General features: G+C 43.9%; 1 protein-coding gene across 2 annotated transcripts in view; it reads left to right on the top strand.

Annotated features, from left to right (window-relative positions):
* The window catches only part of CNGB3 (cyclic nucleotide gated channel subunit beta 3), a 253,837-nt gene that overhangs the window by 173,706 nt on the left and 55,803 nt on the right, over positions 1 to 24,328 (top strand). For both annotated transcript variants that reach the window (XM_077268004.1, XM_077268003.1), the window contains one exon: positions 10,394 to 10,535. In XM_077268004.1, coding sequence (XP_077124119.1) covers positions 10,394 to 10,535 — 142 coding nt within the window. The remainder of the gene's footprint in view (positions 1 to 10,393; positions 10,536 to 24,328) is intronic.

Here is a 24,328-nt window from a genome sequence, read left to right as displayed (position 1 = left end):
ACCTAGAATTCCTATTCCAGAGTTCTTTTCTGGAGATAGATCTACCTTCCTGAATTTCAGGAACAATTGTAAATTGTTTCTTTCTTTAAAATCTCGCTCCTCTGGAGACCCTGCTCAACAGGTCAAGATTGTAATATCTTTCCTGCGGGGCGACCCTCAGAATTGGGCATTTGCATTGGCACCAGGGGATCCTGCATTGCTCAGTGTGGATGCGTTTTTTCTGGCATTGGGATTGCTCTATGAGGAACCTAACCTGGAGATTCAGGCTGAAAAGGCTTTATTAGCCCTCTCTCAGGGGCATGATGAAGCGGAAATATATTGTCAAAAATTTCGGAAATGGTCGGTGCTTACTCAGTGGAATGAGTGCGCCCTGGCTGCAAACTTCAGAAATGGTCTTTCTGAGGCCATTAAGGATATTATGGTGGGGTTCCCTACGCCTACAGGTCTGAATGAGTCTATGGCTATGGCCATTCAGATTGATCGGCGTTTACGGGAGCGCAAACCCGTGCACCAGTTGGCGGTGTCTTCTGAACAGGCACCTGAGACTATGCAATGTGATAGAATTCAGTCCAGAAGTGAACGGCAAAATTATAGGCGGAAAAATGGATTGTGTTTTTATTGTGGTGATTCAGCTCATGTTATATCAGCATGCTCTAAACGCACAAAAAGGGTTGATAAATCTTTTGCCATTGGTACTCTGCAGCCTAAGTTCATTTTGTCTGTGACTCTGATTTTTTCACTGTCTTCCATTTCCGTCGAAGCCTATGTGGATTCGGGCGCTGCCCTGAGTCTTATGGATTGGTCATTTGCTAAACGCTGCGGTTTTAGTCTGGAGCCTCTGGAAGTTCCTATTCCTCTGAAGGGAATTGACTCTACACCATTGGCTATGAATAAACCGCAGTACTGGACACAAGTGACCATGCGCATGACTCCCGTTCATCAGGAGGTGATTCGCTTCCTTGTACTGTATAATTTACATGATGTACTAGTGCTTGGTCTGCCATGGTTACAAACTCATAATCCTGTCCTGGACTGGAAAACAATGTCTGTGTTAAGCTGGGGATGTCAGGGGGTTCATGGTGATGCACCTCCGATTTCAATCGCTTCATCTACTCCTTCTGAGATCCCTGCGTTTTTGTCTGACTATAGGGATGTTTTTGAGGAGCCTAAGCTCAATTCGCTCCCTCCTCATAGAGAGTGTGACTGTGCTATAGAATTGATTCCTGGCAGTAAGTTCCCTAAGGGTCGTTTATTTAATCTGTCACTACCAGAGCATACTGCTATGCGGAATTATATTAAGGAGTCCTTGGAAAAGGGACATATTCGTCCATCTTCGTCCCCTCTGGGAGCAGGTTTTTTTTTCGTGGCAAAAAAAGATGGTTCCCTGAGGCCTTGTATAGATTATCGCCTTCTAAATAAGATTACAGTCAAATATCAGTATCCATTGCCATTATTAACTGATTTGTTTGCTCACATTAAGGGGGCCAGGTGGTTCACTAAGATAGATCTTCGCGGTGCGTATAATCTGGTGCGGATAAAACAGGGTGATGAGTGGAAAACCGCATTTAATACGCCTGAGGGCCATTTTGAGTATTTGGTAATGCCTTTTGGACTCTCCAATGCTCCGTCAGTCTTTCAGTCCTTTATGCACAATATTTTCCGTGAATATCTGGATAAGTTTATGATTGTGTATTTGGATGATATTTTGGTGTTTTCTGATGACTGGGAGTCTCATGTTCTACAGGTCAGGAAGGTGTTTCAGGTTCTGCGGGCCAATTCTCTGTTTGTGAAGGGCTCAAAGTGTCTCTTCGGAGTCCAGAAGATTTCTTTTTTGGGGTACATTTTTTCTCCTTCTACTATTGAGATGGATCCCGTCAAGGTTCAGGCTATTTGTGACTGGACACAACCTACATCTGTTAAGAGCCTTCAGAAGTTCTTGGGGTTTGCTAATTTTTATCGTCGGTTCATTGCTAATTTTTCCAGTATTGTTAAACCTTTGACTGATTTGACTAAAAAGGGTGCTGATGTTGCTGATTGGTCTCCTGCGGCTGTGGAGGCCTTTCAGGAACTTAAGCGCCGGTTTTCTTCTGCTCCTGTGTTGTGTCAACCAGATGTTTCACTTCCTTTTCAGGTTGAGGTTGATGCTTCCGAGATTGGAGCGGGGGCGGTTTTGTCACAGAGAAGTTCTAATGGCTCGGTGATGAAGCCATGTGCATTCTTCTCTAGAAAATTCTCGCCCGCCGAGCGCAATTATGATGTGGGTAATCGGGAGCTTTTGGCCATGAAATGGGCATTTGAGGAGTGGCGTCATTGGCTTGAGGGTGCTAAACATCGTGTGGTGGTCTTGACTGATCACAAGAATCTCATTTACCTTGAGTCTGCCAGGCGTTTGAATCCTAGACAGGCTCGTTGGTCGTTGTTTTTTTCTCGTTTCAATTTCGTGGTTTCATACCTGCCAGGTTCAAAGAATGTGAAGGCAGATGCTCTTTCCAGGAGTTTTGTGCCTGACTCTCCTGGAGACTCTGGGCCTACTGGTATCCTTAGGGATGGGGTAATATTGTCCGCCGTATCCCTAGACTTGCGACGTGCATTGCAGGAGTTTCAGGTGGATAAACCGGATCGATGTCCCCCAGAAAGACTGTTTGTCCCGGATGATTGGACCAGTAGAGTCATCTCCGAGGTCCATTCTTCTGTGTTGGCTGGTCATCCTGGAATATTTGGTACTAGAGACTTGGTGGCCAGGTCTTTTTGGTGGCCTTCCTTGTCTAGGGATGTGCATACCTTTGTGCAGTCTTGTGAAGTGTGTGCTCGAGCTAAACCTTGCTGTTCTCGGGCCAGTGGGTTGTTGTTATCTTTGCCCATTCCGAAGAGGCCTTGGATGCACATTTCCATGGATTTTATTTCTGATCTCCCGGTTTCACAGAAAATGTCCGTTATCTGGGTTGTGTGTGACCGCTTTTCCAAGATGGTTCATTTGGTGCCCTTGCCTAAGTTGCCCTCCTCCTCTGAGTTGGTCCCTTTATTTTTTCAGAATGTGGTTCGTTTGCATGGGATTCCGGAGAATATCGTTTCTGACAGGGGATCCCAGTTTGTGTCTAGATTTTGGCGGACGTTTTGTGCCAAGATGGGCATTGATTTGTCTTTCTCGTCTGCATTCCATCCTCAGACGAATGGCCAGACGGAGCGAACTAATCAGACCTTGGAAACTTATTTGAGGTGTTTTGTTTCTGCTGATCAAGATGACTGGGTTGCTTTTTTGCCACTGGCCGAATTTGCTCTTAATAATCGGGCTAGTTCTGCCATGTTGGTCTCTCCTTTTTTTTGTAATTCGGGTTTTCATCCTCGTTTTTCCTCTGGTCAGGTGGAGTCTTCGGATTGTCCTGGAGTGGACGTGGTGGTGGACAGGCTACATCAGATTTGGAATCAGGTGGTGGACAATTTGAAGTTATCTCAGGAGAAGACTCAGCAGTTTGCTAATCGCCGTCGCCGCGTGGGTCCCCGACTTCTTGTTGGGGATTTGGTGTGGTTGTCTTCTCGTTTTGTCCCTATGAAGGTCTCTTCTCCTAAGTTCAAGCCTCGGTTCATCGGTCCTTATAGGATCTCGGAGATTCTTAACCCTGTATCTTTTCGTTTGGATCTCCCAGCATCGTTTGCTATTCATAATGTGTTCCATCGGTCATTGTTGCAGAGGTATGAGGTGCCCGTTGTTCCTTCGGTTGAGCCTCCTGCTCCGGTGCTGGTGGAGGGAGAATTGGAGTATGTTGTTGAGAAGATCTTGGATTCTCGTGTTTCCAGACGCAAACTCCAGTATTTGGTTAAGTGGAAGGGTTATGGTCAGGAGGATAATTCCTGGGTGGTCGCCTCCGATGTTCATGCGACTGATTTGGTCCGCGCCTTCCATAGAGCTCACCCTGATCGCCCTGGGGGTTCTCGTGAGGGTTCGGTGACCCCTCCTCAAGGGGGGGGTACTGTTGTGGATTCTGTTTGTGGGCTCCCTCTGGTGGTTACTGCTGGTACTGGGTGACTTTGGTGGGTTGCGGCCTTTGGTTTCCACCTGTCCATCAGAGGCTGGGTGTTTCCTATTTTACCTGGCCTTTCTGTCATTCCCTTGCCGGCTATCAATGTATTCAGATGTGCTCTGTTTGGTTCCTGCCTACCTGCTCCCAGATCTTTCAGGATAAGCTAAGTGCTGATTTTCAGTTGTTTGGTTTTTTGTCCAGCTTGCTTATTATGTCTCTATGCTAGCTGGTAGCTCTAGTGGACTGAGGTTCTCCCCATGTGCCATGAGTTGGCACATGGGTTCTTGTAATCTCAGGATGGTTTTTTTGATTAGGGTTTTTTGCTGACCGCTCAGTCCCCTTTTGTATCTTTCTGCTTTCTAGTTTACAGCGGGCCTCAATTTGCTAAAGCTATATATATCATCTCTATGTGTGTGCCTTCCTCTCATTTCACCGTCAATACATGTGAGGGGGCAACTATATCTTTTGGGGTTCATTCCTCTGGAGGCAAGTGAGGTCTTATTTTCTCTGCAGTACTAGTTAGCTCTTAGGCTGGTGCGTGGCGTCTAGAACCAACGTAGGCACGCTCCCTGGCTATCTCTAGTTGCGTTTGTCAGGCGTAGGGCAGTGGTCAGCCCAGGTTCCATCACCCTAGAGCTCGTCCGTTATTTATTTGTACTTTGCTTGTCCTGTGCTATCCCTAGCCATTGGGGATTCATGACAGTACACCATGCTAGTAACGGGTTGGACCCCCTTTTGCCTTCAGAACTGCCTCAATTCTTCGTGGCATAGATTCAACAAGGTGCTGGAAGCATTCCTCAGAGATTTTGGTCCATATTGACATGATGGCATCACACAGTTGCCGCAGATTTGTCGGCTGCACATCCCAAAGATGCTCCATACAAGGCAGGATGGATCCATGCTTTCATGTTGTTTACGCCAAATTCTGACCCTACCATCCGAATGTCGCAGCAGAAATCGAGACTCATCAGACCAAGCAACGTTTTTCCAATCTTCTACTGTCCAATTTCGATGAGCTTGTACAAATTGTAGCCTCAGTTTCCTGTTCTTAGCTGAAAGGAGTAGTACCCGGTGTGGTCTTCTGCTGCTGTAGCCCATCTGCCTCAAAGTTCGACGCACTGTGCGTTCAGAGATGCTCTTAGGCCTACCTTGGTTGTAACGGGTGGCGATTTGAGTCACTGTTGCCTTTCTATCAGCTCGAACCAGTCTGCCCATTCTCCTCTGACCTCTGGCATCAACAAGGCATTTCCGCCCACAGAACTGCCGCTCACTGGATTTTTTTTCTTTTTCGGACCATTCTCTGTAAACCCTAGAGATGGTTGTGCGTGAAAATCCCAGTAGATCAGCAGTTTCTGAAATACTCAGACCAGCCCTTCTGGCACCAACAACCATGCCACGTTCAAAGGCACTCAAATCACCTTTCTTCCCCATACTGATGCTCGGTTTGAACTGCAGGAGATTGTCTTGACCATGTCTACATGCCTAAATGCACTGAGTTGCCGCCATGTGATTGGCTGATTAGAAATTAAGTGTTAACAAGAAGTTGGACAGGTGTACCTAATAAAGTGGCCAGTGAGTGTATATATATATATATATATATATATATATATATATATATATATATATAAAGAGTGGTAAAGTATCTACTGGCATAAGCCAAATACATTTGATACTAGCGCATGGCTGTGCGGCCATGTGAACCTTTTATAGTTGCAGCTCTTTCAGGACCTTCCTGGAGGACCAATAGGAGCTGCTACAGGGCCTGAGCGTGTGAGCCCCGACCTCCAAAGAGAGGTCCTCCCGTGGGCATGCTCAGTGTGTGCAAAGCAGGACTTAGTCCCGGAAAAGCCTGCTCGCCGCTGACCAGTGCTGACTACAAAGGGAGAGCCTGGAAAGGCATTAGTAGCCCTTCGCACAGTATCAGGCTGAGCCAGATGCTGGGACCGGCGTCTCCGCTGAGCAGGCTCCACTGCAGCCGATGTAGAATGGGAGACCGCACCAGACATGGTTTGAGACTCCCCCTGTGCAACGGTGGGAACTACACCTAACACCAGGCACATAATTCATTAAGCGGCGCTGCAGTACATTTCAGGACTAAGTTACACCACTTTTCACTATTTTGACAGGTAGGTATAGCCACGCTCCTTCCCGCCCATGTCACGCCTCCATTGGTGCAGCAGGCTGACACTGGTGTGTAAAAGCCAAATCTCAAAATATTTTAGAGATGTACAAAAATATAGTGACTTATTATTAAAGTGTTTTATGCCATAATTCTTAAGCAGATATCTTAATGAATCTAGCTCTTAGTTTATTCCTAAAAACATTCAAATGCCATGGGGAATTTTGACACGAAAAAAAAAAATTATATATATATTTGCTAGTGGTTATTTTTAATAATTAATATGGCACAAAGTTTCAGTCTGCAATCCTCAACACATCATTTATTTTCAGACCACCTGATATGCAATTTCCTGTCTTATCCAAATTTCAAATTTTCTATTGTGGGAGTGTCTCTCAGTAATATAGGCTGTAAGAGAGATTTGAGTCTATCCAGGGAATTGCTGCCTTCATTAGCTGAACACAATTTATATCCTGTATTGATTTCATATTCATTTACTTTCCTCCTTATCTATAGCCTGTTTTTTCTGCCTTCCTTGAGACTGTACAAGCTTTCTCTACCCGTGAGAACTATATACAATGGGAACTTAGACCAATTTGTAGCATTTTTTTTCGAAGCACTCAGCTAGATACAGCACTTACAGACACTATGCAGCAGCAATATGGTAGTAAAATTTTAATGAAGACTACTTACAAAAGTCCTTAGTATTGTATTTAGGAAGCAAATGAACAATTTAAAAAAAGTGTAAGATGTACAGTACAGACCAAAAGTTTGGACACACCTTCTCATTTAAAGATTTTTCTGTATTTTCATGACTATGAAAATTGTACATTCACACTGAAGGCATCAAACTATGAATTAACACATGTGGAATTATATACTTAACAAAAAAGTGTGAAACAACTGAAAATATGTCTTATATTCTAGGTTCTTCAAAGTAGCCACCTTTTGCTTTGATGACAGCTTTGCACACTCTTGGCATTCTCTTGATGAGCTTCAAGAGGTTGTCACAGGGAATGGTCTTCCAACAATCTTGAAGGAGATCCCAGAGATGCTTAGCACTTGTTGGCCTTTGTGCCTTCACTCTGCGGTCCAGCTCACCCCAAACCATCTCAATTGGGTTCAGGTCTGGTGACTGTGGAGGCCAAGTCATGTGGCGTAGCATGCCACTGCAAGATGCTGTGGTAGCCATGCTGGTTCAGTATGCCTTCAATTTTGAATAAATCCCCAAAAGTGTCACCGGCAAAGCACCCCCACACCATCACGCCTCCTCCTCCATGCTTCACGGTGGGAACCAGGCATGTAGAGTCCATCCGTTCACCTTTTCTGCGTCGCACAAAGACATGGTGGTTGGAACCAAAGATCTCAAATTTGGACTCATCACACCAAAGCACAGATTTCCACTGGTCTAATGTCCATTCCTTGTGTTCTTTAGCCCAAACAAGACTCCTCTTAACAGTTGTTGTAGAGATTTTTCTCCTGCTGGAACTCTGTGTGGCATTGACCTGGTCTCTAATCTGAGCTGCTGTTAACCTGCGATTTCTGAGGCTGGTGACTCGGATTAACTTATCCTCAGAAGCAGAGAGGACTCTTGGTCTTCCTTTCCTGGGGTGTCCTCATGTGAGCCAGTTTCTTTGTAGCGCTTGATGGTTTTTGCCACTGCACTTGAGGACACTTTCAAAGTTTGCCCAATTTTTCGGACTTACTGACCTTCATTTCTTAAAGTAATGATTGCCACTCATTTTTCTTTACTTAGCTGCTTTTTTCTTGCCATAACACAAATTCTAACAGTCTATTCAGTAGGACTATCAGCTGTGTATCCACCAGACTTCTGCACAACACAACTGATGGTCCCAACCCCATTTATAAGGCAAGAAATCCCACTTATTAAACCTGACGGCACACCTGTGATTTGAAAACCATTCCCGATGACTACCTCTTCAAGCTCATCAAGAAAATGCCAATAGTGTGCAAAGCAGTCATCAAAGCAAAAGGTGGCTACTTTGAAGAACCTAGAAAATAAGACATAATTTCAGTTGTTTCACACTTTTTTGTTAAGTATTAGTGTTGAGCGATACCTTCCGATACTTGAAAGTATCGGTATCGGATAGTATCGGCCGATACCCGAAAAATATCGGATATCGCCGATACCGATACCCGATACCAATACAAGTCAATGGGACACAAGTATCGGAAGCTATCCTGGATGGTTCCCAGGGTCTGAAGGAGAGGAAACTCTCCTTCAGGCCCTGGGATCCATATTCATGTAAAAAATAAAGAATTAAAATAAAAAATATGGATATACTCACCCGTCCGGCGGCCCCTGGAGCATTCCGATACCGCAAGTATCGGGTATCGGCCGATACTTGCGGTATCAGAATTCCGATACCGAGTTCCAATATTTTTGTGGTATCGGAAATCGGAATCGGAAGTTCCCAGTGTATGGTTCCCAGGGTCTGGAGGAGAGGAGACTCTCTTTCAGGCCCTGGGATCCATATTCATGTAAAAAATGAAGAATTAAAATAAAAAATATGGATATACTCACCTGTCCGGCGGCCCCTGGACCTTACCGATTGTAACCGGCAGCCTCCGTTCCTAAGAATGAGGAGTTTAGGACCCTCGATGACGTCACAAGCCGCGACGTCATCGAGGGTCCTAAACTCCTCATTCTTAGGAACGGAGGCTGCCGGTTACAATCGGTAAGGTCCAGGGGCCACCGGACGGGTGAGTATATCCATATTTTTTATTTTAATTCTTTATTTTTTACATGAATATGGATCCCAGGGCCTGAAGGAGAGTCTCCTCTCCTCCAGACCCTGGGAACCATACACTGGGAACTTCCAATTCCGATTTCCGATACCACAAAAATATCGGAACTCGGTATCGGAATTCCGATACCGCAAGTATCGGCCGATACCCGATACTTGCGGTATCGGAATGCTCAACACTATTAAGTATATAATTCCACATGTGTTAATTCACAGTTTTGATGCCTTCAGTGTGAATTTACAATTTTCATAGTCATGAAAATACAGAAAAATCTTTAAATGAGAAGGTGTGTCCATACTTGTGGTCTGTACTGTATGTATCCGTTAAGGTTCTTAATCTCTACTACCTGGTATCACACACCTTAGACTGTGATTTCCCTCTGCTCACTCATTATTTATGCTCAGTCTGTTATATTCTGCCCTGGCTATTTACACATCAGCATGCCAGGCTATAATAGTATTTGTTTAATTCAGTGCCAGAGGCTCTGAAATGGGTATCGATGTGCTGCAGAGCAGCCTGGCATACTATTGCCCAAAGCATTGTTATTTTAGCTCCATTTTCTGAATAAAAAAAGTGTGCGTTCTGTACAGTCAATGCTGAACAACTCTTGTCTATTATTATAGGATTGTTATGCCTTGTCAATCATTTTGCACACTTCCACGTATGCTGCTCATATTTTGCATGTTTTTTTTCTTTTTCTCATTTTCATATTTCTGACTGTGGCTTTAAATACAAGTGCCATACAGGCAAGGAGGCTTAAGTGGGCATATTACCATTTTCCACATTAGATGAGCAAGAAACTAAAGCTTGAAATGAGAAACATTAAATAAAAAACACAATATTATTTTTTAGTCCATTAAAGAAATGCTTCTTTTAACACAGGATTGTAAGTAACTATATTAACTGAACAAAAATGTGGTCTCAAAACAAGTGACACGCTCCGTTCTGTCACCACTTGCTGTAAACCATAACATTCTATATAACAATATATTATAACGTCATCATGATTTCTTTACTAACGGTGTTGGAGAAGTTTATCTCTTAAAGCGAACCTGTCAGAAGTAAACTACAGGCATTGTCAGGCTAGCAGTGTTAAACTGATTAAAATGAAACCTGGCGTGAAGAAATCCGTCTTGTGGTTCTTGTGTAATCAGTGCTATAAGTTTTCAGTTAATATGCCCGTGCTTCGGGGCGGGACTGTAGGTAAAGTCTTATCTTCCTGCTCTAAGCCAGAGGAACCAAGGAAAGACCTGACCACAGGCCTCCCTGAAGCCCTGAAGCACGAACAGTCTGTCTCTCTTTGTATGATGAGAAACATGTTTGTGCTTCAAGGTGGCCTGTGGGAAGGTCTTTCCATGGTTTCCTATTTATTCTAATGTCGTAAGGTTAATGAATCGCGTATCGGAAAGCCTATAATAGGTTTCTTATTGACATTCCATTCACAGGACCATCTAAAAATAGCAGTCATTGTCATGTTTATCCGCAGGTATCTGAGATGTTACTACTTTGCAGTGCGGACTTTGATCACAATAGGTGGCCTTGCAGAACCTCAAACATTATTTGAAATCATTTTCCAGCTGCTAAATTATTTTTCTGGAGTCTTCGTCTTTTCAAGTTTGATTGGACAGGTAAAAAACAACTCAATATTAGCTTCATAGTCAACATAGCAATGCAGAATATTGTGTTTTATTGAAAATGAAAAAAATAATTAGCTTAAAGTTGTGTTGCCCAACCCTGTCCTCAAAAAACCTCAACAAATCATGACAGGATTTCCAACCAAGAAATCACATGTGAAAATTATCACATGCCTATTAAATCATATATGGAAGATTAAGTAAATTTCCCAAAAGATGGTATTGTTTTTTTGAGGACACACTTGGGAATTAACGTACATTAACAAACTTAGAGTTGTTTGTTAGAATTGTTTTTTTTTATAATATTTTTGTGAGAAGTCTGTTTTTATATTGTGTCACTACGCCTGTGCGGCCACCCAGCTTGTGAATCCCAGCCCCGCAGTGTGTTATGTATTATGCACAGTGCGGGGCAGGGATTCACAAGCTGGGTGGCCGCACAGGCGCAGTCTGCGAGACTGCATCTGAGGTCAGACGGGCAGCGATCACTGCGCCTGCCCCAGGCAGAACAAAACAGCGCAGGCGCCGGATTTGATTTGAAAACAGCACGGAGGGGGCGGCGCCCGGCGCCGAAGAAGCCTTGAGTGACGGCAGTGTGGCGTGTGCAGCAGGGGGGTTAAGACCTGCCTCCAGGGCTAAAGACAGGTATTTTTGCGAAATTATAAAACGCTTTATTTCTGCTTTGACTGCACCAATAACTAAAAGAGCCACCTTGTCAGAATGCAGCATTACTGCTGCACAAGGTGGCTCTTTTAGTTTATAACGGCTGGAGGGGGTGACAGAGTCCCTTTAACATGTCGCTCTCAGCAAGAAGAAACAATATTTTTTGGATTTTGGATCCCGGTCAGACGCCTCTCACACAGCCAAACCAGATCCCACACTTTGCACTGATGAGGGTCAGTACCCCGAAACACAGTGTTTGCAAATTGAGATTCTGGTTTTGGCTTTAATCCTAAGTCATGTGACAAGGCTCGTTAAAGAGTTAACATTGACTTCTAGGATTGCTACCTCCTATAGGTGGCAGTAAAGTTCTAGTCCTTTTCCTCTCTGAAGAGACAATTTGCATATTTCCCAGAGGAGCATTGCGACTTTAAATCTCCTCCTCTCGGCATGCTTAGCCCCTTTCTGCCAGCTGACAGAACCCCCGCTTTGAGGTGGGCTCCGGCAGTGAGCCCATCTCAAAGCCGCGACATGTCAGCTGTTTTGTACAGCTGACATGTGCGCGCAATGAGCACGAGCGGAATCGCAATCCGCCCGCGCCCATTAACTAGTTAAATGCCGCTGTCAAGCACTGACAGCGACATTTAACTAGCGCTCCCGGCCGCGCGGCTGGAAGTGCTCGCACCGCTGACCCCGTCACATGATCGGGGTGATCGGTGCATTGCCATAACAACCAGAGGTCTCCTTGAGACCTCTATGGTTGTTGATGGCTGATTGCTTTGAACGCCACTCTGTGGTCGGCGTTCAAAGCAACCCTGCATTTCTGCTACATAGAGGTGATCTGTGCTTCACCTCTATGTAGCAGAGGCGATCATGTAGTGCATGCTTCTAGCCTCCTATGGAGGCTATTGAAGCATGCCAAAATTAAAAAAAAAGTGTTTAAAAATATAAAAAAAATAAAAAATATATAAAAGTTAAAATAACCCCCCTTTCGCCCCAATCAAAATAAAACAATAAAAAAAAACAAACCTACACATATTTGGTATCGCTGCGTTCAGAATCGCCTGATCTATCAATAAAAAAAAGGATTAGGCTGGTTGCTAACTGGCGTGGTGAGAAAAAAAATCAAAACCCCAAAATTACGTTTTTTTGGTCACTGCAACATTGCATTAAAATGCAATAACGGGCGATCAGAAAAATGTATCTGCACCAAAATGGAATCATTAAAAACGCCAGCTCAGCACACAAAAAATAAGCCCTTTGGAATTTTTTTTTACCACTTAGATAAAAGAGAACCTAGACATGTTTGGTGTCTATGAACTCGTAATGACCTGAAGAATCATAATATCAGGTCAGTTTTAGCATTTAGTGAACCTAGCAAAAAAGCCAAACAAAAAACAAGTGTGGGATTGCACTTTTTTTTGCAATTTTACCACACTTGGATTTTTTTTCCCGTTTTCTCGTACAAGACATGGTAAAACCAATGGTGTCATTCAAAAGCACAACTCATCCTGAAAAAAATAAGCCCTCACATGACCGTATTGACGGAAAAATAAAAAGTTATGGCTCTGGGAAGGAGGGGAGCGAAAAACGAAAACGAAAAAAACGGAAAAAGCTCCGGGGGTGAAGGGGTTAACATGTCATACAAGGAGAAACTTTGCCCTTTGCATAAATTGCTGCTCTGAGAAGACCATACAATTAAAGTGACATTTGGGGCCAGGGCCGGACTGGGACTAAAATTCAGCCCTGGCATTTGAAGTTACACAGGCCCACTTGTCACATGGTGACTGTATAATATCTTTGTACACTTGTAGGCAGGGCCGGTTTTAGGCAAAGTGGGGCCCTAGGCAAAGTTTAAAATGGGTCCCCAAATGCTAACATATTGCACATCACACAGAAGCCTTTCTGTTGTATTTACGTGCGCAGAGTTCAGGCCGCTAAACGAGTTTGATCGACAATACTGAAGTTGTTCAACGCTTGTTTCCCGGCCTCTTTCCACCAGCTGAGGAATAATGATGAGACAGAACGATCACTAATAGATCACCATACAGTATCATGTTTTCAGCAGCACATCTACAGTTTACACTGGCAATGTGCTGCTGACAACAAGGCTTTTTGTTCCAGCAAAAACAATCCGAATATGCAGCATTTTACTTGTTTAGTAAAATACACCCCATAGTCCTCCATATATTATAATGTGCTCCATAGTCCTCCATATAGTATAATACACTCCCTATAGTCCTCCATATATTAAAATACACTGCTCAGTCCTCCACATAGTATAATACACTCCTCATAGTCCTCCATATAGCATAATACAATCCTCATAGTCCTCCATATAGCATAATACAATCCTCATAGTGCTCCATATAGTATAATGCACCGCCACAGTCATCCATGTAGTACAATTCACTTCCCATAGTATAATGCACCCCATAGTTCTTCATATAGTATAACGTATTCCCCATAGTCCTCGATACAGTATAATGCAGCCCACATATAGTATAATGCAGCCACCCCAGAGTATAATGCAGCCACCCCAGAGTATAATGCAGCCACCCCAGAGTATAATGCAGCCACCCCACAGAGTATAATGCAGCCACCCCAGAGTATGTAACCCCCATAGAATATAATACAGCCCACCTCCCCATAATATATAATGTAGCCCCCCATAGAATATAATGCAGCCCCCCATAGTATATAACGCAGCCTCCCCCATAGAATATAATATACCCCCACAATAGTATATAACACAGCCACATAGTACATAACATGGCCTCCCCCATAGAATATAATATACTCCCCATAGTATATAGCAAAGCCCGCATATTATATAGCACAAACCGCATAGTATACAGCACAGCCTGCATACTATAGCACAGCTCGCGTAGTAGATAACACAGCCCACACAGCAGTATTCAGCACAGACCACACAGTAGTATACAGCACAGACCACATAGTAGTATACAGCACAGCCCACGTAGAAGTATACAGCACAGTCCACACAGTAGTATACAGCACAGCCCACAGAGTAATATATACAGCACAGCCCACAAAGTAATATATACAGCACAGCCCACAAAGTAATATATACAGCACAGCCCACAGAGAACTATATACAGCACAGCCCACAGAGAACTATATACAGCACAGCCCACAGAGAACTATATACAGCACAGCCCAGAGTACTATATACAGCACAGCCCAGAGTACTATATACAGCACAGCCCAGAGAGTACTATATACAGCACAGCCCACAGAGTACTATATACAGCACAGCCCACAGAGTACTATATACAGCACAGCCCACAGAGTACTATATACAGCACAGCCCACAGAGTACTATATACAGCACAGCCCACAGAGTACTATATACAGCACAGCCCACAGAGAACTATATACAGCACACAGTAGTATACAGCACAGAGCACAGCCCACAGAGAGCTATATACAGCCCACAGTAGTATACAGCACAGAGCACAGCCCACAGAGAACTATATACAGCCCACAGCAGTATACAGCACAGAGCACAGCCCACAGAGAACTATATACAGCCCACAGCAGTATACAGCACAGAGCACAGCCCACAGAGAACTATATACAGCCCACAGCAGTATACAGCACAGAGCACAGCCCACAGAGAACTATATACAGCCCACAGCAGTATACAGCACAGAGCACAGCCCACAGAGAACTATATACAGCCCACAGCAGTATACAGCACAGAGCACAGCCCACAGAGAACTATATATAGCACAGAGCACACAGTAGTATACAGCACAGAGCACAGCCCACAGAGAGCTATATACAGCCCACAGCAGTATACAGCACAGAGCACAGCCCACAGAGAACTATATACAGCCCACAGTAGTATACAGCACAGAGCACAGCCCACAGAGAACTATATACAGCCCACAGCAGTATACAGCACAGAGCACAGCCCACAGAGAACTATATACAGCCCACAGCAGTATACAGCACAGAGCACAGCCCACAGAGAACTATATACAGCCCACAGCAGTATACAGCACAGAGCACAGCCCACAGAGAACTATATACAGCCCACAGTAGTATACAGCACAGAGCACAGCCCACAGAGAACTATATACAGCCCACAGTAGTATACAGCACAGAGCACAGCCCACAGAGAACTATATACAGCCCACAGCAGTATACAGCACAGAGCACAGCCCACAGAGAACTATATACAGCCCACAGCAGTATACAGCACAGAGCACAGCCCACAGAGAACTATATACAGCCCACAGCAGTATACAGCACAGAGCACAGCCCACAGAGTACTATATACAGCCCACAGTAGTATACAGCACAGAGCACAGCCCACAGAGAACTATATATAGCACACAGCCCACGGTAGTATACAGCACAGAGCACAGCCCAAAGAGTACTATATATAGCACACAGCCCACGGTAGTATACAGCACAGAGCACAGCCCACAGTGAACTATATATAGCACAGAGCACACAGTAGTATACAGCACAGAGCACAGCCCACAGAGAACTATATACAGCCCACAGTAGTATACAGCACAGAGCACAGCCCACAGAGAGCTATATACAGCCCACAGCAGTATACAGCACAGAGCACAGCCCACAGAGTACTATATACAGCCCACAGCAGTATACAGCACAGAGCACAGCCCACAGAGAACTATATACAGCCCACAGCAGTATACAGCACAGAGCACAGCCCACAGAGAACTATATACAGCCCACAGCAGTATACAGCACAGAGCACAGCCCACAGAGAGCTATATACAGCCCACAGCAGTATACAGCACAGAGCACAGCCCACAGAGAACTATATACAGCCCACAGCAGTATACAGCACAGAGCACAGCCCACAGAGAGCTATATACAGCCCACATCTCTTCTCTTCCTCCCCTCCCCTCCTCCGAGAATGGCCCCACAGTCCAGAAAAAAAAAAAAACTCTCCTCACCTCTCCTCGTGCCCAGCGTTGCTTCCTGGTTCCTGCTCCTGTCTCAGCAGCTGCAGTCTGCCCGGGACACAGCAGGTGCGCGATGATATGACATCATCGCGCACCCGCAGTGTCAGAGGCAGAGCGGGGAATGATGGGAGAGGAGCGTCTGTAGACGCTCTCTCCTCCATCATTGCATTCAACTGTACCGGCGTCTATACGCCGGTATAGTTGAATGCGACGGCGGGGGCGGCGGATTGAGCGGCCCACCACTGGCACCGGCCCTTCTGGCATTTGCCAGAAGTGCCCTATGGCCAGTCCGGCCCTGTTTGGGGCCCTTTTTGGGAATTTTACATTGGGGCTCACAAATATGAAAAAATTTAACTTATGCCACCGCCAATCTCCCAACCTTCTGTGTAACATTTTGCCTTTGAGTATACTTTGCTCTTCTTCTACCGCGAATGGTACCTTCTAATGTGAAACCTACTAAAAATTGCCAACTAGTCATATGTACGTAGTCCAAACTGTATAAAAGCAAAGCTCTCAAGATTTTACTATAAAAAATATTCTTTCTATAAAAGACAACAGTGTTATTAAATAAATAGTAAAATACAAATACTCAAGATGTAGTTTTATATTATATTGTGTTAGGACAGGTACAAATAATAGATTTTTCTCCATCTGAAAAAATTGGTCTGATTATGCTAATCAGACTCTAATCACAGTTTGATCAGAGTGGGATCCCGTTCTCTTTGAGATGAAGAGAAAAATAAAAAAAAGTTTCTCCACCCGAGTGCAGTCCATTTTTTTTCACGGACCCATAGACATGAATGGGCACGTGCCATCCGATTCTGTGCTGCAATTTTGTCCTCAAAACACTCGGTCTATAAAAAATATCAGACATGGGCACGGACCCATAGAATAATCTAGGTACAAGTGCTATCCATCAAAACAACGTATAGCACTCGTCCGATTAAAACGGTCATGTGTATGAGTCCTTCACCCCGAAGACTATTTTCGCCTCCTGACCAAGCCAATTTTTTCCATTCTGACCAGTGTCACTTTATGAGACAATAATTCTGGAACACTTCAACGGATCCTAGTGGTTCTAAGATCGTTTTTTCAAGACATATTGTACTTCATGATAGTGATAAAATTTGTTTGATACGACTTGTGTTTATTTGTGAAAATAGCTGGAATTTGGCGAAAATGTTGGAAATTTCACAACTTTCAATCTTTTCATTTTTATGCCCTTAAACCAGAGCATTATGTCACACAAAATAGTTAAAAAATAACATTTACCACATGTCTACTTTAAATCAGCACAATGTTTGAAACATTCTTTTTTGTTAGGAAGTTAGAGGGCTAAAGTTGATCAGCAATTTCTCATTTTTCTAACAACATTTATAAAACCATTTTTTTAGGGAACACAGCACATTTGAAGTGACTATGGTGGGCTTATATGACAGAAAATACCCAAAAGTGACACCAATCTAAATACTGTACCAAACAAAGTCCTCAGAATCTTAAGGGGCTACACAGGAATTAATGCAATCTGGAAGGAAAAAATGAAAATTTTCCCTTTTTTCACAAAACTTTTACTTTAGCCCAACATTTTTATATTTTCACAAAGGTAAAAGGAGAAAATGGACCCCAACATTTAATATGAAAGTTTTCCTGAGTATGCAGATACCACATATATGATAGAAAACTACTGTTTGGGCGCACGGCAGGACTTGGAAGGGAAGTAGCACCAATTGACTTTTTGAACACAAAATTGGCTGGAAACGAGAGCGGCACCAGGTCACATTTGGAGAGCCTCTACTGTGCCTAAACAATGTGGACCCCACACAAGTGACCCCCTTTAGTAAACTAGACCACTCAAGGAATTTATCTAGTTGTATGGTGAGCACCTGAACCCCCAAGTGCTTCATAGAAGTTTATAACGTTGAGCTGTGAAAATAAAAAATCACATTTTAACCCCATATGTGGGGGAAAGCTACTGTTTGGGGGCACAGCAGGTCTCAGAAAAGAAGGAGTACTATTTGACTTGTTGAACTTTTATTAAAGCTGATGCCATGTGGCGTTTGGAGATCCCATTTAGGAATCTAGACTACCCAAGGAATTTATCTTGATGTGTGGTGAGCACCTTGTACCCCCAGGTGCTTCACAGATATTTATAACGTTGAACTATGAAGATTAAAAAAATCACAGTCTGCCCTTTTTGTGATCTTCCATTCCTCGCTGGGGAAATGTTGTCCTGGTACAATATGGGCACCGCACCATTAGTTTTAGAAGTACTGGGACCCTTACCTTCCTGAGTGCCAAACATTAGGGATTTAAGGACTACCTTCTGAAACTGAAAGAAGGTCCCTGTATTGCCTACAGATCGAAACAGCACAAAAGATTTGTACAGTTCTATCTATACAATGTGCATGGCCAATTTTTTGTACCATACTTTAGCTTTTTGCTTGGCACTGTATGGTTTGAAGACTTGATATGATGGTCAGGATAAGGACATCCCTCTTGTACTTATACTTGACCACCAGCATGTTGTCGCTGCATTGGGCTCTGCTTTTGCTCTTTCTCTGCAGTTGCCCAATTGGTGGTTTAGGGAGGCCTTTCTGATATTTTTGCACACTGCTGCATGCAACTGTACCACTGACAGAGAGGGTCTTGACGAGTGGGATGCTGGTTTAAAAGTTATCTACAAAGATGTGATAACCCTTATCCAGCAGTGGGTGCAGCAATTCCTACTCAATTTTCCCACTCACCTCCCTTCGTAGACCCTAACTCTGTGGGTGTACTCTGAGGTTTACTCTCCCAGCTTGTACAGTTTAATTACATACCTGGCCCTCTTAATTGGCTGGTATTGTAGTAATTTTAGCCTCCCTTTGAAATGAACCAGAGATTCATCCATACAGATGTCCCTTTGGGGATTGTAGTTGTAATAATTATATGGGATAACTCAGGAGACTCTTTGCGTGGAACAAGACAACTACAGGACACAGTTTTATAAGTGGTAAAGTCTATATTATCACACGGTGATTCAAACAGGTGCAGAGAGAAACTCAAGTCCACAACACTTGGTGTAAATATTAAACGCAGCTTAGCAGTCTTTAGGAAGTTTCAGAGGAAAATGCAATCACGCAGAAAGTCTATGAAGCACAATTATTCTTGAGGATACTTGACACGAATAAGTCCTTGTCTTAGTCCAGGCACAGATAGATATGCTTATTAGGCAGTTCAAATAATATCTTAGCTCAACCAGGGAGGCCTGGGTAATAGTCTTAGGTTATTGCCAAGGCAGCAGCAGGTTACATGTCCAGCAAATGCAGATGAAGTAAACACGAGCAGCAGATGAAGGAGGATTACTGGAAACTTGTGTATGCAGCAGGAAATCAGAGCAGAGTAGCAGGATCACCACACAGGTTCACAGGAGCAGGTGCATAGCCAGGGAGTAATCAGAGGTCAGGAGCTGGATGCAAGGCAGAATACTCTAGCACAGACTGAAGGCTGGGGTGGAGTTTTATAGCAGGAAGACACAGTGCACATGAGACCAAAGACGCGATCTTGGAAAAGGGCAGTAATGCACAAAAGGTTAAAAATGTTCAGAGTCCTGACAGTAGTGGTCAACTACTGGCCAAATTTAATTATACTATTATAGTTTGGATCGTCTCTGGGAGGACACTGCGCATTATCCCTATAAGGCAAAGATTTTTGGATCGCTTCAAATCGTGTCCTTGTCATGGCTACACGGCCATGTTGTGTTGTAGAGTATATCAGTACTCCAGTATTGACGAAGCTCTGGTTTTTTGACTATGCCAATATGCAGCACAATACTCCAAAATGTTATAATTTCTGTTGCATTTACAGGGGTCCATCTGGCATATGATGACGTGGGATTTTGAGTGAAAAATTGATGGGCATACAAGTTTGTCTGGGCCACTATAAGATTTATTATTTCCTCCCTGAAAAAGAATTTGAAAATGTCAATTTCAGTGAGACCTGTAACATCAAATTGGATTCCTGAGCTGCGAATAAAATCCGCAATAATAGGCTGATAATTTTCAGGGGTGCAGTTCCCATGGGATCGATTGCTAAAGGGGTTGCCTCGGTGCTTGGGTGCCTTGCTGGTGATCCCTCCTCACTAGATGAGGAGAAGGAAGAGAAATAGAGGAATGTGGGACCTCCCTCACTGCCTGAATCCGTGCAGGGGACAAGGAAATATATTCCTCCTCTGGTGAATGTGTAGAAGGAAAAAATACAGTATGAAGAATGTGCACTGCTGGTGAATGAAGACAATTCAGAATCACATTAAATGATACTGCTTTTTTTCTTTTGTCTATGCGCTTCGAAGTACCATACTGTGCTTTTTGTCCTGAGGAAAAAGTATGGTACTTTGAAACACGTAGACAAAATAAAAACCTTCCTTCTACAGTATCTAACTTGGTCTCTGGACCTGTGGACCTGCTGCAGCTGGGATTACATGCTTTTCTAATGTTGTGTGATCACAACTTAACCCCTTCACCCCCGGAGCTTTTTCCATTTCTCGTTTTCGTTTTTCGCTCCCCTCCTTCCCAGAGCCATAACTTTTTTACTTTTCCGTCAATATGGCCATGTGAGGGCATATTTTTTGCGGGATGAGATGTACTTTTGAACGATACCATTGGTTTTACCATGCCGTGTAACAGAAAACGGGAAAAAAATTCCAAGTGTGATGAAATTGCAAAAAAAGTGCAATCTCACACTTGTTTTTTGTTTGGCTTTTTTGCTAGGTTCACCAAATGCTAAAACTAACCTGCTATTATGATTCACCAGGTAATTACGAGTTCATAGACACCTAACATGTCTAGGTTATTTTTTATCTAAGTGGTGAAAAAAAATTCCAAAGTTTGCTAAAAAAAATATAAAAATTGCGCGATTTTCCTATACCCGTAGCATCTCCAATTTTCGTGATCTGGGGTCAGGTGAGGGCTTATTTTTTGCATGCCAAGCTGGCGTTTTTAATGATCCCATTTTGGTGCAGATACGTTCTTTTGATCGCCCGTTATTGCATTTTAATGTAATGTCGCGGCGACCAAAAAAACGTAATTTTGGCGTTTTGATTTTTTTCTCGCTATGCCATTTAGCGGTCAGGTTAATCCTTTGTTTTTATTGATAGATCGGGCGATTCTGAACGCGGCGATACCAAATATGTGTAGGTTTGATTTTTTTTTTAAATTGTTTTATTTTGATTGGGGCGAAAGCGGGGTGATTTGAACTTTTATATATTTTTTATTATTTTTATATTTTTAAACACTTTTTTAAAAAAATGTTGGCATGCTTCAATAGCCTCCATAGGAGGCTAGAAGCATGCACAACTCGATCGCCTCTGCTACATAGAGGTGAAGCACAGATCACCTCTATGTAGCAGAAATGCAGGTGTACTTTGAACGCCGACCACAGGGTGGCGCTCAAAGCAATCGGCTATCAACAACCATAGAGGTCTCAAAGAAACCTCTGGTTGTTATGGCAATGCACCGATGACCCCCGATCATGTGACGGGGTCAGCAGTGCGAGCACCTCCGGTCACGCGGCCGGGAGCGCTAGTTAAATGCCGCTGTTAGTGCTTGTCGGTGGCATTTAACTAGTTAATGGGCGCGGGCGGATCGCAATTCCGCTCGCGCTCATTGCGTGCACATGTCAGCTGTACAAAACAGCTGACATGTCACGGCTTTAAGGTGGGCTCACCGCCGGAGCCCACCTCAAAGCGGGGGTTCTGCCAGCTGACGTACTATTCCATCAGCTAGCAGAAAGGGGTTAATCAGGTTAGTATAACCTTTATTTATTTAATTGATTTTAATCCGGATAAAACCTTATTGCGTTTCTAATTGGCATGGCAAAGTGCGACAAATCAATAGGCAACCCTGGCATAATAACCTCACCATAAAACTCCGACAAGCATCCAGGGTCGCGGAGCGGCGTTGGAAAAAAACAAGCCTGCCAGATGACTTCACCACTTTCAAACAAGCTACACTTGCCTTCAAACTAGCCGTCACCTCTGCTAAACAGACCTATTTTACTAACCTTGTATCTTCACTATCCTACAACCCAAAACAACTGTTTAGCACATTTAACTCTCTCCTCCGCCCCCCACTGCCACCTCCAACTCCCCTCATCTCTTCTGAGGACTTTGCCTACTTTAAAAACAAGATCGACTAAACAAGGCAAACCTTTACTGTTCCACCATCCCAACCACTCCATATACCAGACCTCTGCCCTTCCCCAATAACTTCCCTCTCCAACATCACTGAAGGAGAACTTACTCGCCTCCTTTCCAAATCACACCTCACCACCTGTGCACTTGACCCCATCCCTTCCCACCTGCTCCCAAACCTCACTAGCACGCTCATTCCAGCCCTAACCCATTTCTTCAACCTGACGCTATCTTCTGGTACTTTCCCCTCTATCTTCAAACATGCCACCATCACACTCATCCTCAAAAAAGCTAACCTTGACCCAACTGTTATGCTCAGTTTTCGCCCCATATCACTGCTCCCGTTTGCTTCCAAACTCCTTGAGCAGCATGTCCATGGTCAACTTTCCTCCCACCTCTCATCTAACTCTCTCCTTGACAACCTCCAATCTGGCTTCCGCCCCCACCACTCCACCGAAACTGCTCTGACCAAAATTGCTAATGACTTACAGCCAAAGCTAACAGACAGTTCTCGATCCTCCTCCTTCTCTACCTGTCCTCTGCTTTCGACACAGTCGACCACTGCCTACTGCTACAGATTCTTTCTACCCTCGGCATCAAAGGCCTTGTCCTGTCCTGGATTGCCCCATACCTTTCCGACCGCACATTTAGCGTTTCCCACTCTCACGCTACCTCCTCACCCCGCCCCCTCTCTGTTGGAGTCCCTCAAGGCTCTGTCCTAGGGCCTCTACTTTTTTCCATCTATACCCTTGGCCTAGGACAACTCATAAAGTTCCATGGCTTCCATATGCAGATGAGATCTACCTCTCTGGCTCAGATGTCGCCTCTCTTCTGTCCAGAATCCCGGAGTGTCTATCAGCCATATCCTCCTTCTTCAACTCTCGCTTCCTAAAACTCAATGTAGACGAAACTGAACTCATCATCTATCCCCCATCTCGCGTATTCCCCCTACCTGATCTAGCTATTATGGTAAACGGTATCACGCTCTCTCCCGCACCTGAAATCCGCTGCCTCGGGGTAACTCTCGATTCTGCCCTGTTTTTCAAACCGCACATCCAAACTCTTGCCACCTCCTGTCGCCTCCAACTCAAAAATATTGCCAGAATCCGTCCCTTCCTCAGCCCACAATCTACTAAAACTCTTGTGCATGCCCTCATCATCTCCCGCATCGATTACTGCAACACCCTCCTCTGTAGCCTCCCTGCTAACTCCCTTGCACCACTCCAGAACAGGGTCCTCTCCCCACTGTACCAGTCTGTCATTGTAAATTTGTTTACTGTTAACGATATCTATAACCCTGTATGTAAACCCTTTTCACATGTACAGCACCATGGAATTAATGGTGCTATATAAATAAATAATAATAATAATTGCTTACTTAGCAAATAGTGTCTTCTTAATGAATGGACAATTTTTATTTTATACTTTAAACCATTAGGGATGTGTGTGTAAGTGGTGCTTTTACCCATGTATTGTGTGGGGCTTGTGGAAAGAGTAGCATTTATTATAAAAAGTAGAGAGAAAAAAAGTAGAGAAAAAAAGTAGAGAAAAAAAAGTAGAAAGGAAAAATTTAGATGAAACACTTAGAAGAAAAAATGAAAAGAAAAATCAGTAGGTGTAAAAAAAAGTTTGTATAAAAAATATTACAGTGATGTTCACTACTAGTGATGAGCGAGTATACTCGTTGCTCGGGTTTCCCAGAGCATGCTTGGGAGGTCTCCGAGTATTTTGGCATGCTCGAAGATTTAGTTTTTGTTGACTCAGCTCCATTATTTGTGACTGCTAGACAGCCTGAATACATGTGGGAATTCCCTAACAAACAGGCAACCCCCACATGTATTCAGGCTGTCTAGCAGTCGCAAATCATGCAGCTGCGGTGACGAAAACTAAATCTCAGAGTGGTGATCGCCAAATGTATATTTGGCGCTGATTGATCAGTAACTAATGTTCATACATTCAACGCCAAAGAGGTTAATTAGCCAAGGTGACAT

The sequence above is a fragment of the Ranitomeya variabilis genome, chromosome 6 (assembly GCF_051348905.1).
Source record: "Ranitomeya variabilis isolate aRanVar5 chromosome 6, aRanVar5.hap1, whole genome shotgun sequence".
Lineage (NCBI taxonomy): Eukaryota > Metazoa > Chordata > Amphibia > Anura > Dendrobatidae > Ranitomeya > Ranitomeya variabilis.
The sequence above is the reverse complement of the archived record's forward strand: the minus strand, read 5'-3'. Positions and strand labels throughout refer to the sequence as shown.